At 30.3% G+C, this 16,631-nt stretch overlaps 1 protein-coding gene across 1 annotated transcript in view; it reads left to right on the top strand.

Moving 5' to 3' along the window:
- Nucleotides 1–7,870: 7,870 nt before the first annotated feature.
- LOC129972871 (uncharacterized) overlaps nucleotides 7,871–16,631 on the top strand; it is a 66,239-nt gene continuing 57,478 nt past the window's right edge. Inside the window, exon 1 of the mRNA XM_056087171.1 lies at nucleotides 7,871–8,989. Coding sequence (XP_055943146.1) covers nucleotides 7,871–8,989 — 1,119 coding nt within the window. The remainder of the gene's footprint in view (nucleotides 8,990–16,631) is intronic.

A 16,631-nucleotide genomic window follows, 5' to 3' on the forward strand; every position in this document is an offset into this window, starting at 1 on the left:
AATCTAATTGCATGATGCCGTCGGGTTTTTTTACCCACCATGATGGATTAATAAAACATAATATTAAATATATTTCAAAATTATATTATCTCTTTTAAATAGCAATGATACCACCGCAGTGTTGATGAAAAAATTGAATGATTGAAATTAACACTGTTATTTGATCGAACAATAATCCTAATTATACGCAATATTTATATTTTTGTTTATCGGCAACATTCCTAGTGGCGAGTACATAAAAAAGAAACTCTTCTATAGTTGGACATAAAAACGTTCTATTTCCACATAATATTCTAAGCATTAATGACTGGAATGGAAATAAACGTTTTTCTTTCGAATTCAAAAGAAGACCTCGGACTTTCTGTCAAGTTAGAGCATTCTCCCTGGGAAGATAAACAAGATGATCAAACAACAGCACAGTTTAATAATTTCAAAAGCATCGGTAAATATGTACACTCTGAAAGTCATGTCTTAGAGAGCTCGTTTTCCATCGATTAAATGAAAAGACTTGGTTTTGTTACAGAATGGTACTTTGTTCTAGAGATTGCCCTATTTTTATACAGGTTGGTGTAATTTGAGTAGTATTATGTTTGCAAAGATGGTATTTTGTAAGCGAATATCAGTTCATTTTCTAAAGTGCTGATGCTTCATGATATTGCACATTATGTTTACTTCATGCCAATATAATTTTTAATCATTTCCAGAATTTCTAGTTAAACCAATATCTTTATTAGATTTCTAGAACTGCTCAACTCACACGCACCCATTTTTAAAATATTAGTACACACTGGTGTCATTTTCATCCCGTATTATAAGTAGGGATTGCAATACCAGTATCCTGGTATACCGAATACCGGTATTTTGAGCCATTTGTACAATTTTGTAATACCGGTGTTCACAAGTTTAAATACCGGTTTTTCGGTATTTACTAGAAATTTTTAAAATTGTGTCCACTATATGTTCAGGAATCGCCAATGTAGCAAAATAGCATACGTTTTTGTTTTTATGTATCCCTAACGAGCGAAATTAATTAGTTAATTAAGGACTTAATTAATTGCTTAAATCTAAATTAGTGAAACATGGATTATCCCTGAAAGAAAATATTGTATCCATAACGACTGATGGAGCAACAATTATGAAAAAAGTTGGAAAGTTGATTGGTGCAAATCAGCAGTTGTGCTATGCACATGGAATTCAATTAGGAGTAATAGATGTATTATACCAAAAATATAAAGAACAGAAGAATCCAAATACTGTGGATATAGAAACTTCGGATTCCAACTATAATAAATTGAAAAATCGCACAGAAGAAAGGCATACCGAAATAGAAAATGTCTTATGGTATTTACATAATTCTAATGATTTTAAAAATGAAAATGAAAAGAAGAAAAGAAAATAACCAATTCAAATCTGATTAAGTTAGAGTAAAGTTTCTTAAAAAATTTTTCCCACAAACCTATCCACATTCAGAATTTAGTTCAATTATCGAAGATTATGATGTCACTACTGTCGATAGTGAAAAGGAATTGTCTCTTGAACAAAAATTAGAATTAGCGATAAATAAAAAGATTTCAACGAACCAAAATAAAATACAGAAATCATCTATATCCAAAACCATCCGAAGAGAAATCGATTTATTTAAAGATGAGGGATTTAGAGGTAAATACTTGGAAAAAGTATATTGCGCATTGCTAACAGTACCACCCACTAGCGTAGATGCCGAAAGAGCGTTTTCGACAGCTGGTAATTTTTACATAAAATTACTTTTCAGGCTTAATGACAGTACAATTGATGCATTATGTTTTTTTTTAAGATCACATTTCAAAAATTTGTAATAGTACCACAAACTAAATAGTGATATTTACACTTTTTTTGTGATTTAAATAAATAAGATGTTTCTTTACTTTTTTGTGATTATATACTGTTATAATTTATAAATTACAAATTATTTTTTGTGATATTTACACTCTCTAACAAAACTGGCAAATAAAACAAAGAAACACCTGTGTTTTCTTTCTTTTTCCAAAATTTCTAATACCGGTATTAAAACCGGTATCCCGGTATTAAGATTTAAAAAATACCGAATACCGGTATTGAAATTTTGGTCCGGTATTGCAATCCCTAATTATAAGATACTTTTGAAAAAAATATAAGAATAGTTATTTACAAAGTCAATAAAATATAGTCTCAGCATAGGAATAACCATTTTGTGCAAGTATACACTATTTAAGACACAAATGAATTTTTAAAATAAAAAACACAAAAATTGATTTTACCTCTTTTTTTTCATATATTTTGTATGTATTTCTTTCTTTCCCAATCACAATTTGTAACAATTAATTTTTAATATAATGAAATTCAAACTCATCCATCAAAACATTCAGTAGCGTAATTCTGTCAATGTTAAAATTAAGATAAAAATTGCTTTCTCCGGACATTAATTCCAAAATAAGAATTTTAATTTCGCTTTTTTTCATAGTATATACACTTTGATAAATTTCTCACATTGTACTTAAATTTGACTTATTTAGTTAAATTAATATTTTTAGATATTAAATAACAAGATAATTAAAAAAAAAATATAGGCATTTTGCATTGCACGCAGTCAAAAATCCGGACAAACAAGTTGGCCGCCAAAGGCAGTTAGTTTGATTGAAATGGACAAAGATATAGCCACGAATATAATAGATTACAGTGGATTAGAACAATTTCCGCTTTGAAAACTGACATTAGCGTCTATAGGATAATTTCAGGCCCCAATCAAATTTTGGAAAAAACTGTTTCAAAAACGCTTTGGTTCATGTCAATACTGTTTTTGTAATCGCCAAAATACTTTAATAAAACATCAAGAATTTCTCATCTCCAAGTGAACAACATAAAATTAGGCCATTTATTTTAAAAAGAAACTCAATAACCAATCAAAATGAACCAATATGAAGTCATTGACAAATCAGAGCTGCTAATCAGATTAGCCTAATCATTGACCTATCCAAAAGCTGACAATCACAAAAACAGTACGATAGAAATAAAAATTTAAAATTATTATGCATTCAGAGCAATATATCATTCAGAGCAATATTTCTATCACAAGTTGTGATAGAAAATACAGCAAACGAAGCAGATAGGTGAACGAAAGAGTCCTTGTTCATTAATGACAACATCTCTGTGGAATTGCTGGTACTTTCTAGCAGTAATATTTAGAAATATAAAAATTACCAAAAACTCATATTTCCTTTAATCATTTACGGGTTTTACCGGTAGGAAGCAACCCCGTGATAATCAGACTATGCATGTTTCAATATTCAGATAAAAAAATGTGTTTTTTTCTCCCACCTCAAAATCGGTCGAGCTCCAAAACTTTTTCTGAAAGACATTTTTTTTTTTTTGAAAATCCGGTTTAAACTGTTTTGGAATGGTCTGATCACGTGACTATTGCATTGCACAATCGTTCATTTTTAGAAAAGCGATGTCTTTATTTAATCTCAGATTTTGAGATAAAACATATATATATATATACATTTCGATACTTCTCTCCTTGCTGTTTCATGTTGATTCTCGTTTTCTTCTTTGTGCTTCTTCGGGCGATAACTTCTTACGACTCATGACGACCCATTCTTACCTGCTTACCATTCGACCCTTCTTACGACCCATTTATTTTCTGCCCGCATATTTTGAGGCTTCAAAAACCCTATACCAAAATAACATCATGTTCTCACATGATTATATTGAATTTTCTTATCGCTGGCAATATCTGAATAAAATAATCTTTCTTTCTTTGTAAAAATTAACAATAATATTTTGCCAAAGATATAATCAAAATTATAGGTATAGCAAATTTCTATTAGTAAAATTTTCTGCATTGTGCGTATTATCCTTTCGGATACTATCTCAATATCAGGAATCTTATCAAGCTCTATGAATGAAAATTTCAAAGATCAAAGATAAGGAAAACTTTCTTCCACTAGCTGTAGCCTTGAACAGAATATCCGGAACACCAATCTCTGATAAGGCGACGAAAGCTCCCATCCCATCAACTCGAAGTGAATACTTCTTAGTAATATTGCTGCTGATTTTCTTCTCAAATGACGACATTCTTCGAGAGAAAATAAACAAGACGATCAAACAGCAGTGCAATTTGGAACTTTCAAAAGCGTCTGCAAATATTTACAGACCGAAACTCATCTCTTCCAGAACTCGTTGCCATCGATTAAATGAAGAGGAACGACTTTTGTTTTAGAGTAAGATTTTCTGGTTTGGCTTAGCATTTTTTTTATTTCACGATTGCCTTGAGCATTTGATTTTTAAATGAATCCTACTGTACTTATTAAGCTTGAGGTTTCGTGCCGAAACACATATTTGGCGTTCTCTTGGATGTTTAGAATGAAAGCTTTATTTCCCACATAAATAAAGTTACAGCCCATTTTGGTTTCCAAAAATGCAGTATAAATGTATCTCGATCTGTTGCACGATTTTCTACTCTTTTAATCTTGTATGGTTAGTGAATTTTAGATTATAATGATTTATTATATTAACCCTTTAAAAGGCCATTTTTTTCTAGTCATATTATGTTAAAATATTTTTAGGCTTCAAATTATAATAAGAAAGGGATTCATTTAGCTTATTACATAAATTTAATTTGATTAATTATTTAATTTGGTTAATTAATAATTAAGTAACAAATCAAGACACATCATTTTGATTGACATAAAGAACTGAAGCATCTAAATTTTTGTCTTTCTAAAAAAATTTGTCAGAACTTATGCCAACCTATAAAATTTCAAACAAAGGTTGATAAATTTGGTGGGAAGCATAATTCCCACGGCCCTAGAAAGGTTTAAAAAGAGGAAATTGGAAAAAACGCCGATGTATTCTGAAATTAGATATAAGCTGAATTTCCTCGAATCAGTCTATTGATTACCTTGTTTTTTTATTTTTAATTTGATTAATTAATCATTCGAAAATTTAAACAACGGTTAAATTTAATTATTAATTTAATTAATTAAAAACTGGAACTGTAGTAGTACCGTATCAACGTGAATTTTTAATATAGTATTGATTTTCTGAAAGTTTTTTTAGCACATAATTATACGTAACGAAATGCCGGCGTCCTGGCATAGGGGTAGCGCATCTTCCCCGTGATCTGGGCCTCCTGGGTTCGAGTCCCGGTTTGGGCATGGTTGTTCTTTATGTGAGATGTATGAATGTGCCCTCCTGTAAAAAGGGGTTGTGTATGTGAAGGAGTGATGCGTGAGAAGCAAAGTCGTACTCTTGGCCCTAGTGGGCGCAACTAAAAAAACAAGATACCGGCTTAAATCGCTGTCTTCGTAACAACGGGCTTATCCATGGCAAGTGCCATACGAAACAACAAAAACATAACGAAATTGTAGTTTATGATTCTAAATTTCTACATCGTTATTTATGAAGATACATCAAATTGATTGTAACATGCCAAGATTATCCCAAACATTTTCTATCTGAGAATTGCATTTAGGTTTATAAATTTATACATCAGTATCTTTATTATTAAATAATTTTTGCAGCCGTATATATTTTGTTTTATTTTATTTCATTTGATTGAATCCAAAACAAAAAATCAAACCGCATTATCCTTCTAAATTTTAATAGATTTATTTTTATAGTTTCATCACTTACAAATATTTAATAGTCTATACAAGTTTTTAAAAAACTATGAATGATTTATTTTATTTTATTTTAAGTTTGAACCTCCGGATTCCAATTTGCGCATATTTTTCTATTCCAACAAATGATCATCGTATTTCGGCACAGTGAGAAATTATTTTCCCCCTGCTTTCAAAGAATGGCGTCAAATAAATAGTTACCTACATGTTAATCTTTTTTATTATTGACAAACTAAAATACCTTCTGGTTTATTGCTCTCCCAGAATTAAGTACGAGATTAAACAATATTTTTCCATTGTGTCAGTTGAAATGTAGTTTTCATTTCAACTTTGTTATTTAGCTGCTCTTCCTTTTTTTTCCTTCAGAAATATCCGCTTTGATCGTTCGGATAATTACATTTCAATAAGTGACATTTTTTTCTGATATTTTCGTAATATCCATTTATTTGTAAGAGGAAGGCATGAAGTGAAAGTTACCAATGTGAAGAAGTAGCTATTTGAGTATAATTCTATCATACTCACTACATTTCAAAGAATACCATTGTAAACATGTAAAAAGACCTTAATGACCTAGATGTAATGTAACCTAATATTAATAATAAAAACTTTATAACATTACACAAACGTAAGTTAAATTAATACGTAACTTACAATCTAAAAGAACTGATTATTAATATTTTTAGGATTCACGGAATAACATCTCGGCAAAGCCTGAAAAAAATCACTGCTAATAGGTGCTGTAATATGGTTGAGAGAGCGAATCACCCATTGCTTCTACTTTTTATAGTGCTTTCCTAATCCCCAAAACAGAGGCTCAAAAACATGCAAACAAGTACCATTGCCACGTATTTAACAAGCAATATAATGGAAGGAAAATATATGAAACATTAAAATTAGCTTCCATTGCTATTTTTCACTTAGAATGCTCTAAAACACTAGCATGCACAATGCAGAATATTTCAGAGCTTCAGTATTTACAATCTCAGTGAGCATTTTCCGTCAATTAACTTACAATTGCACTAAAGCTTTCCAGCAGTAGATTTACGGATTAAGCTCTGTATCTCAACAAGCGGAGATACAGCTTACATTCACCATTGGGATTACTTATGAGAGTCTATAATAAACTAATATCCTTATCAGGTGTCAGAATTATCAGAAGGATTCTGAATTATTAATAGAGGACTTGCCATTCGATGCTTGTGTTCTTGAGAAAGTATAATTACGGAAACAATGAAAGATGCGTTTAAACATTTATGTTAATCGTATGGATTTAACACTGATTATTTTTTTGCCTAATTATAGTGTCAAAAATATCTATGATAGAGAAATTTTTATCAAGGCTTCAAGAAATTATCACTTTGCAGTTATGGTAATTGACTATTTCTGAAAGAATATTACCCTTCTTTTTTTTTCTTCAGTAATGTCTAAATGTGGAAGGGATGAATTATTCTTAAATTGAGGTGTTGTGTTAATATTTCATGATACTTGTTGGTGCATGCAATATGGAGAAATTATGATATCATGTTCTGTTAGGAAAAAAAACGGAATTAAATCTCCTTTTTATCCTAAATAAGTATAATTAATATTTTTTTAACTAAGTCACAGGCATTTGAAACAATATGTTTTTATCCTAATTAATTAAGATAATGATGATTCATTAAATTAATTAAATTAATGTCTCTTTTTTTCTTTATTATAAAATGTTAGGAAGAAAAAGTTTTTAAAGAGTGCATTCATCTTCGAATAATGAGAATCCATAACAAGTTCTCTCTAGTATTGGAGTCAAGAATTTAAGTAAAATTTTGTTATTGTCATTTCTGTATTTACTGAACTTAATTAAAATAAGTCAATCAAACTATTTCGGCAACCTTCCTCATAAAAGTCATAACAAGAAAAAAGTTAAGAAATAAAAATATTTAAATATTCTTCTTTAATATATAGTTAAAATTTGGGTGCAGATGAATTTATCATTTACAAAAAATATAATGCTGCAGACAAAATTAAATTTAAAAAAAATTGAACGACACAATTTAACCTAGCAATGCTTAATAACATATATCTTACTCATTATCAATAATGCAATATAATCTTAAGAAGAAATCGTGAATTGCAAGTGAACAATTTTTTAAAAACACCATTTTAATTATGGTAATTAATTTAATGATAAGCCCTATTGGTATAATATTTTCTTATTTTCTTTATAGGGTGGTTGCCGGACAGAAAAATTAGCAATGGCCCTCTTGTACCGCTTCTCCCGCCTCAACGACCGCTCCAACACTGGCGTTTTCACCTTCATTGTGACGCGTTCCGTCACTCGTGACGTCCACCGTGACGCTACTACCAAAGACTTCGTGTTCGGCTACCACCGCTGGGCAGTGTCCTTCACCCGCACCGAGAAGATCCTGGGGGTCTACCTAATCCTCCGCAACCCTTCGGAGGACACCAAGTGCTACGTCGACTACACCTTCACCCTCCTCAACCGAGAGCACTTCTCCAAGAACGAGGTTTACCCGCAGAAGAACGCCTGCTTCAGTGTCGAGGAACCCGCCCACGGCACCAGCAAATGGATGCTCATGTCAGAGCTGAAGTCCCGAAGGTTCACAGACGAGAATTGGGAATTCCTCATGGAACTTTCGATTAGCAACGCCATGACGGTCTTCGAAGGACTGGTGAAGATACCGCATGTGCCCCACTCTTCCAGCGGACACAAGAATAGGGTCAAGCTGGAGACCTCGTACTTCACCTTCGGGAACTTCGAGTGGAACGTGTCCATCCTGCCCCACGGGGACGAGGCCGATACCAGCACTCGCCCCCGGGTCTTGCTGAACCGGCTGACGGGATTCGACCACCAGTGCAGGGTCATGTACCGGGTGATACTTGGAGAAGGAGAGCGGAAGATAGACTCAGGACTTCTCGACCAGATCTCGGACATGAGTGGCCGGATCCGGGGATTCTCCTTGCGGTGCCAGGTGCCCGACATCGTCCGGCGGACCGTCCTCCGTGTGCACACGGAGATGATGTGCGCGAACACTATCAGCGAGGCAAAAGTACCGACTACCCGGGACCCGAACTCGACCGCGAACTGTTATGATCGGGACAAGCAGGGATGGTGCGTTGAGGCAGACATGGAGTGCGAGTTCCTGAGGCTGAAGCTCTTCTACTCGGACATGCACAACGTACCAAGGAACCACCTGCGGTCGGTTTCGTGGAACGCTTACGTCATCCGCGACCATCCCAGCACGGGGACCAAGGAGAGCGTAATCGTCATGAACGCCCCCCACAATAGTTATTACGTGCAGGATGGGGTGGACATGGGCGTTATTATGGAGACCAATATACCAGTGAGACAGGTCAGTATGACTTGAATTCTCTGAACTTCATATTACTAATTTGTGTTCAGTTCGAACTAGTTAGAATCTGGTTAAAAGATGTTGGAACATACTTGAAGTGTTGAATCTAAAAGAAATGTATTCTTAAAAATAAATTTAGATTCTTCACATACATGGAATGATCAATATATAAAAATGAAATAATTCCTACTTAAACTTTTATTCCATTTCCTGACTATTATAATACCTAATTAATTTTAAAAATGAATAAATATTATATGTTTTAGCACAAGAATTTTGCAAGAAGATTATTAATCATCAAAAGCTCACTTGGAAGTATTATGAAAGAAAAAATGTTATAGTACGTTTATAATGTATTTTAGTTATTATTATCAGAATAATTTTGTTATTACATCATTTTTTCCTGTAAATTTTTCCGAACTAATCATTGAATAGGTTTCAAGAGCTATGACGCTTACATTTTTCTCTCTTTTAGATTCTCAGAACTCATGAGAAGTAATTTAAGGAAAGTATTTTTGTATAAAAATGCGTAAACGCAAGTTACTTTTTCGGATACAAGCACTAAAAATTAGCATCAATTTTTCAGCACAGTTATTACATAATTTACGTACTTAGTTACTAGGGTTTATGCAAAAACAGACTTTTTGAAAAACCAGTTTTCAAATTCAATATTCCCAAAAATTCAATTTTAGCCGGTTTTCTAATTTTGTAAAAAAAAAAAAAAAGAGAGAGAGAGAGAGAGAGAGAGAAAGAGAATAAGGAAAAATATTTAGTTTAATTTATATAAAATAACAAAAAACGAAATCAATATCAAATTCAATATATATATATATATATATATATATATATATATATATATATATATATATATATATATATATATATATATATATATATATATATATATATATATATATATATATATATATATATATATATATATATATATATATATATATATATATATATATATATTCTTCTAAGAAAATAGGTTTTAGAAAACATAAAATATCCACTGAACAGTGGCTGACTCTTGTTCTTATTTTGGGCTAAATATTGCCTGAAATTGAAAATACTCATTCACTGACAACTTAGCTTGATTTTACAGTTTTCATGGCTTCAAATAACAAATCTAAGTCTTTTATTCGTTGCCTCAAATAATGAAAATTCAGCTATAAGTGTCTTTGGATTTGTAAGTTTTTTTCAGGGCCTTCAAGAAACTTATGAATTGATTTTTCCGTGATTCTTTTAAAAAAATAAGTACTCTGATGAGTAGTTTCTTCGATTTGCTTTTCATCAGAATCGGTTTCCATATAAGAATTTGGAAATATTCTAGTCAATATCTTTCCAGATAACTTAATTATTTCGGTTTTTGAAGTTAAAGAAAGTATACTAGATTTCTTCGCTGAACTAGAAATGATTTGTTGATTTTGCAAATACAGCAAAAGAGTTGCTAATTATACTTGTTTTCTTTCTTGAATTCGTTCTTCATATAATAATTTCAAACTTATTTCAGTGTTTAAATTTTTTTTAGTTCATTTAACAGAAATTCAAATATACTTTCATTTGTTAATAAACTGACATCTCGTCGCCCTAAGCATTCAGATTCTGGACGAATTGTTCCCAACCGATAAAGTTGAAAATATTTATTTATTTGAAGAAAAGGAAAATCCAGGCGTTCCGAGAAACTGATTTCTTAATTTAAAAACTGCTTTTTAAATGTGACAAATTTACTTTAAAAAAACCTGTTATTTAAAACTGGGTTTGAAGACCCGTCAAACCCTAATAGTTACTTTAAAATGTTTACGTACTTCATAATTATAACAATAAATAACAGTTCAAAGTTACATATTCCAAACAGCAATATATACTATACTTGTTCTTGTTGTGTACAATCGGACAACCCGCCATCAATGAACGAACGACAGAATGTGGCCAACTGCTGTATTTATGAAAACCCTTCCACAACACTGATTCATTGAACTGATATCATCTTATAGGTGGTTGGACCCCAGCCACAAATTGGTCAATCTCTGACAGTCCTCTTCATTAGTCTATATATCTATCATCCTATTAAACGAGGAACAGGTCACCATTTTAAAAAATATCCCCTCCAAATTCTCGATAGACTACAAAGAAAGACAAACACTTTAAAACTTTCATATAGTTGGTAAAAGAACTGTTAATTTTAGCATCATGTTTTGCAGTGTTCTGAAATTTTCTTGCTCCATCAGTACTGTACTTGAATTATCATTTCAACTTTTAGATTATTTCTTAATTTGAAAAAGTACATATAATATTACTAGTGAAATTGAAAGAATATATTTCTGCTGCTAGTCTCTATGATATTGTATGACACATTAAATTTATTTCTATATCATCTTAAGTCACATAAGCATTTGATAGAATTAAATCATTTACATAAAACAGATATTATGGAAAAAAAATCTTTTTAATATTATGTATTTAACGTACAGCTGTATTCATTATATTTTGATTCAAAGCGTCAAGCAAATGTAGATTTTTAATAACGTTGTTTTCGGATACATTAATCGGAAATTTATAAGAGTAATCTAATTTTAGACTATTCTGTTTCCAAAAGTATAACAATTCATGCAATATTCCACTGATTCTGTAGAAGTTTGAATATTAAATAAAAATAATTTATATATCAAAATAAATATTTATTTATTCAGCAAAGAGCACAATGATTCTATGATTATATATGCACTGAATGCCAGACATCTTATTGAAATTTCCCTTATCATATCTCACGAGACTGATATATTTTGCTTTGGAAAAACTAAATAATACAGGAAGCATATAAAATAATACTACTTAAATAGAATTATTCACTAAGTTATGTTCTTTGCTGAATAAGCAAATATTTATCCTCATATATAACTTTTATTAATTTAATACTCACAGCTATACAGAAGCAGTTGAGCTTTATTTGATTTTTTATTCATCTTTAAGTAAATATTTTTCCAGATCCTCAGTTTATCTCTCAATAAAACTAAACATTTCTGTACTTTTGCAGACAATTGAAATTACAAAATTAATTATTATGCCTCACGAGACTAATATATGTTGCATTGAAAATTCTAAATTGTACCCTGCAGCCTATAAAAAAATACTACTTTTTTAGAATTCTTCACTATGTTATGTTCTTTGCTGAATAAGCAAATATTTACAAAAATTTGCTGAATAAGCAAAAAATACTTAAATAGAATACTTCACTATAATATGTTATTTGCTGAATAAACAAATATTTACAAAAATTTGTTGAATAAGCAAAAATTACTTAGATAGAATACTTCACTATGTTATTTTCTTTGCTGAATAAGCAAATATTTACAAAAATTTGCTGAATGAGCAAAAATTCCTTAAATAGAATACTTCACTCTGTTATGTTCCTTACTGAATAAGCAAATATTTTTCTTCATATGTAACTTGTTTTCATTTAAGACTCAATTCTGACAAAAAGCAGTTGAATATTGTCTGAATTTTTGTTATCTTTAAGTAAATATCTTTCCAGATCATTGGTTTAGCTCTGAATTTAACAAAGCATTTATGTATTTTTGCAGACAATTTAAATTACAAAATTAATTATTATGTCTCACGAGATTGATATTTTTTGCATTGAAAAATATAAATTGTACACTACAGCATCTAAAAAATTACTACTTAAATAGAATAAATACTTCAATAAATTATGTTGTTTGCTAAATAAGCAAATATTTACAAAAATTTGCTGAATAAGCAAAAATTACTTAAATAGAATACTTCACTATGTTATTTCTTTGCTGAATAAGCAAATGTTTTTCTTCGTATGTAACTTGTTTTCATTTGATACTCAGTGCTGACAAAAAGCAATTGAATATTGTCTGAATTTTTGTTATCTTTAAGTAAATATTTTTCCAGATCATTGGTTTAGCTCTGAATTTAACAAAGCATTTATGTACTTTTGCAGACAATTTAAATTACAAAATTAATTATTATGTCTTACGAGATTTATATATGTTGCATTGAAAAATCTAAATTGTACATGACAGCATATAAAAAATACGACTTAAGTAGAATACTTTAATAAGTTATTCTAGTTGCTGAATAAGCAAATATTTATCTTTATTTAGTGCTCGAATCTGTACAAAAACAGTTGAACATTGTCTGAATTTTTATTCGTCTTTAAGCATATAATTTTCCAGATCCCCAATTTGACTCTGAATAAAAAAAAAAAAATACATTTCTGCACTTTTTCAGACATCTGAAATTACAAAATTAATTATCAGCTCCCTAACTAATATTCATTGACACAAATGTGGCTCCTATTTTTCAAGAAACTTATTTTTATATACATTGTTAAATGAAATATAAAATATTTAAACTAAATTTAAAACTCCAACTTAGCAAAAGATGTTTAAATTAGCAAATAAACATAAAGTACAATGCATTTTAAGCATTCAAACGCCCAAGCATTTTTTAATTTATTCAAATTCCTAGGATCGTTGAATTCTTTTATACTAAGAAGCAAAACAAACACTTACTTTTCATTCAACCGAATACTTTCTTTTCTCCATTGTTCTCGGAAAATTTTTCTCAAATTCCCATTTAATTCTTTTTATCTTTAAAACTGTGACTCTCGACTATTTCGAGAGCATTCGAGCTCAAATTCAAATGCTCATTGTCTCGGTTTCTCGAGCTTCATAAAAGCTTTAATTAAGAAGTGGATTTGCATTCCGGCATCGGGCACTTCTGCTGGAATTCTGCCTTCGAGTGCTGTTTAAATACAAAATGGGAAAGAAGGGGCATTTAGTTTGAGCGAATCGTTGGTGGTTGTTTTCATAATCAGGGGGATTTTCAATTTCGAAAAAGTCGTCTGTTGAATTCCAGTTGGTCGTTTTCGCGGTAAATGTAAATGGGGAAGTTGAAAATGGTTGGTGGGATCTTCTATCGCACTGGATTATGTTCTGGTATCATTTACAGTTAGAATTAAAGTGCAGAAAATTACAAGTTAAAGCAAATATTCATTCTAAAAGAAATGCAGTCTTCTTAAAGAGCATTTCAGTTTAAAAATAAAGGGCATAAAAGAGAGAATGTTTAAACACTAAATAATATCTGTATCCTTCCCCATGTAAGTATCAATTAATAAATATTATGAGACTGAAAATGTTTTATTATATAGATTTTATATAGTGTATGATCCATATTATTAAACAGTGGGATTTTTTTCATCTTATAGAATGTATTCTTTCTTTTAAAGTAACCAAACTGTTTTTTCTAAAATATTTGAAACAAAAAAAAAAATCGATTTTTTTTTTTATTTCTATGCTAAACTTTAGAGAATGCCAGAAGCTAAATATTAAAAGAGATATTTTGTAATTTTATAACTTACGGACGAATAAAGAAATATATAAATTAGTACATAAAGTACCAGACCCCTTTTTGACAACTAAAAATTATTCTTAATGCCTCATTATTTTAAAAATTGTTTTATTCGTATAATGGTATATAAATTTGAAATAGATGTGTATAAACAACTTTCTTATTTTTTATACTAATATTTTTGTATCTCCATGTGTTACAATTAAACGAACAAGATAAATTAAGAAATTTTTACCATGTTAAAAACTATATATTAATTGGATTATACTGCAGCAAATGTATGCTTCAAACGTATGTGTATATATTTACTGTGAATTAAATGTATACAAATGTCTTAAATGCACAAAAGAAATTACTGTATAAATTCAAACTTATAGTATTTATTCATTAAAAAAAAGTTGTTTTCTTAAAATATAAAAAGTGAATAGAATTTTCCAAACATTAAAATATTTCAGATGCTTCAAATTGTTTTCATATTTCGTGAAATTTTATTTAGATATGTAAAAGCGTTTGGAAAACAGATTTCGTCAGACATAGAGAAGTTATTCTAAAATTAACATGTAGCTATGTCTTTTTATATTAAACATTGCACGGAGTTTCCATCAAAATCAATAGTTTTGCATTATTACATGCATTTATTTTGAAGTTATTTTCTTAAACAGAAATTTGAACATCAATTTTGTTCCAAAATAGAATAATTAATAGAAAAATTTAGACTGTTTTCGGATAATTAGTGGTCATTATGTCATCACTGATATATTATTAAGGCATATAGGCTTTTATCATAAAGGCTCTAAATTGTAATTAAAAATTATAACCAAACTAATTGCTTAAAAACAATTCCAACGATATACTTCCTGATACCTTTTATGGTGTTTCTCTCAGAATTCAAATTAATTAGAATTTTTAAAATATATATATATCTATTTTTAAAATTCCTGGTCGTCTTAATGTAAATGCTTATAGGCATAAACATGCATATAAGCATGTCCATGTGCAGGTGATATAAATAGATCTTTTTCTATTTTTTATCAAAAGTTTGGCTTAGTATTCAGCATTTTATTGATATTCCAAATTTGAATAAAAGTATATATAAATTCACTATATCTTATTCAGTAAAGGATATATAAATTGTAACTTTTAATAAATTCTTCTCGGTTGAAGAGACCCACTATTTTTCCTCCATATTCACAGCATTATTTTGATCATGTCAATCAGCTTTAGTCAACTACTTCTTATCACATTCTATGCAAAGTACTATTTTGAGTTGTTAAGACTGTGGGCTGTGGCAAGATCGTTTTTATTTTTTGCTATTTCCTTCAAATATGAAGAAAGGTAAGGTATAGATGATAACTGATGGCGTATATAGAGGTTCTGATTTTTCAAATGTAATGAAAACAGGTAGAATTTCAATGGTTTTGGATGGGACACTCAGTTTAGATTTTTTTCACATATAGAGTGCACATAGATTTAATGATTTTGAAACATGAACTTCAAACAGAAATAATTTGCAAAATTGGATGATTGAATAAATTTGGCAGAATTGATTATCTAATTTTGACAGCTGTTTCAAAAAATGTTGGCAAAACACTCAGTATACTTTTAGGTATACATGTTTATTCCAAATAACTGCATCGATTATTAAAAAAATTCATTACTCCCTAGTAAACAATTAGAAAAGGAGACAATTTGAAAAAAAAAATTAAAAATTAACTAAGTTTTGTATTTTTACATTATAATTGTCTAATTTGACGTCTACTAATTACACGGACAATACCTAGCGGTAATCATTATTTTTTTACCATGAGAAATACTCTCTACGAATACCTTTATCTCTCTCCTTGTTGCGTACATATAATGTCCTTACGGGAAAGTGCATGTCACGTCCCAACGAAATTGAGACACAAGAAGTAATTTCAGAGGTCTTGAAAATTCACAACCTGATCGTACAAGCTAGAATTAATTTTCCTCCACTCGCTAAGATTACAGAAATCATGGGTACAAATTCGCTAAATGAGAGTTAGCACATTTTAGGCTGAGTTTCGAAACTAGCATGAATAACTATTTGAATATGTGTGTATCCATCCTCTATTTGGAGGTCCTCGAGCTTGGCGACAAACTTGGCGACCATCTGGTGACTTGGCGACGAATTTGGAAACTTTGGCGCCAAAATAGATTATACCCGAAACATCGAGAATTTTCCCGATCCGTCCAGTAGGAACCGAGATAAGCCTCGAACGTTCCTGATTGGTTGAGA

The sequence above is a fragment of the Argiope bruennichi genome, chromosome 6 (genome assembly GCF_947563725.1).
Source record: "Argiope bruennichi chromosome 6, qqArgBrue1.1, whole genome shotgun sequence".
Lineage (NCBI taxonomy): Eukaryota > Metazoa > Arthropoda > Arachnida > Araneae > Araneidae > Argiope > Argiope bruennichi.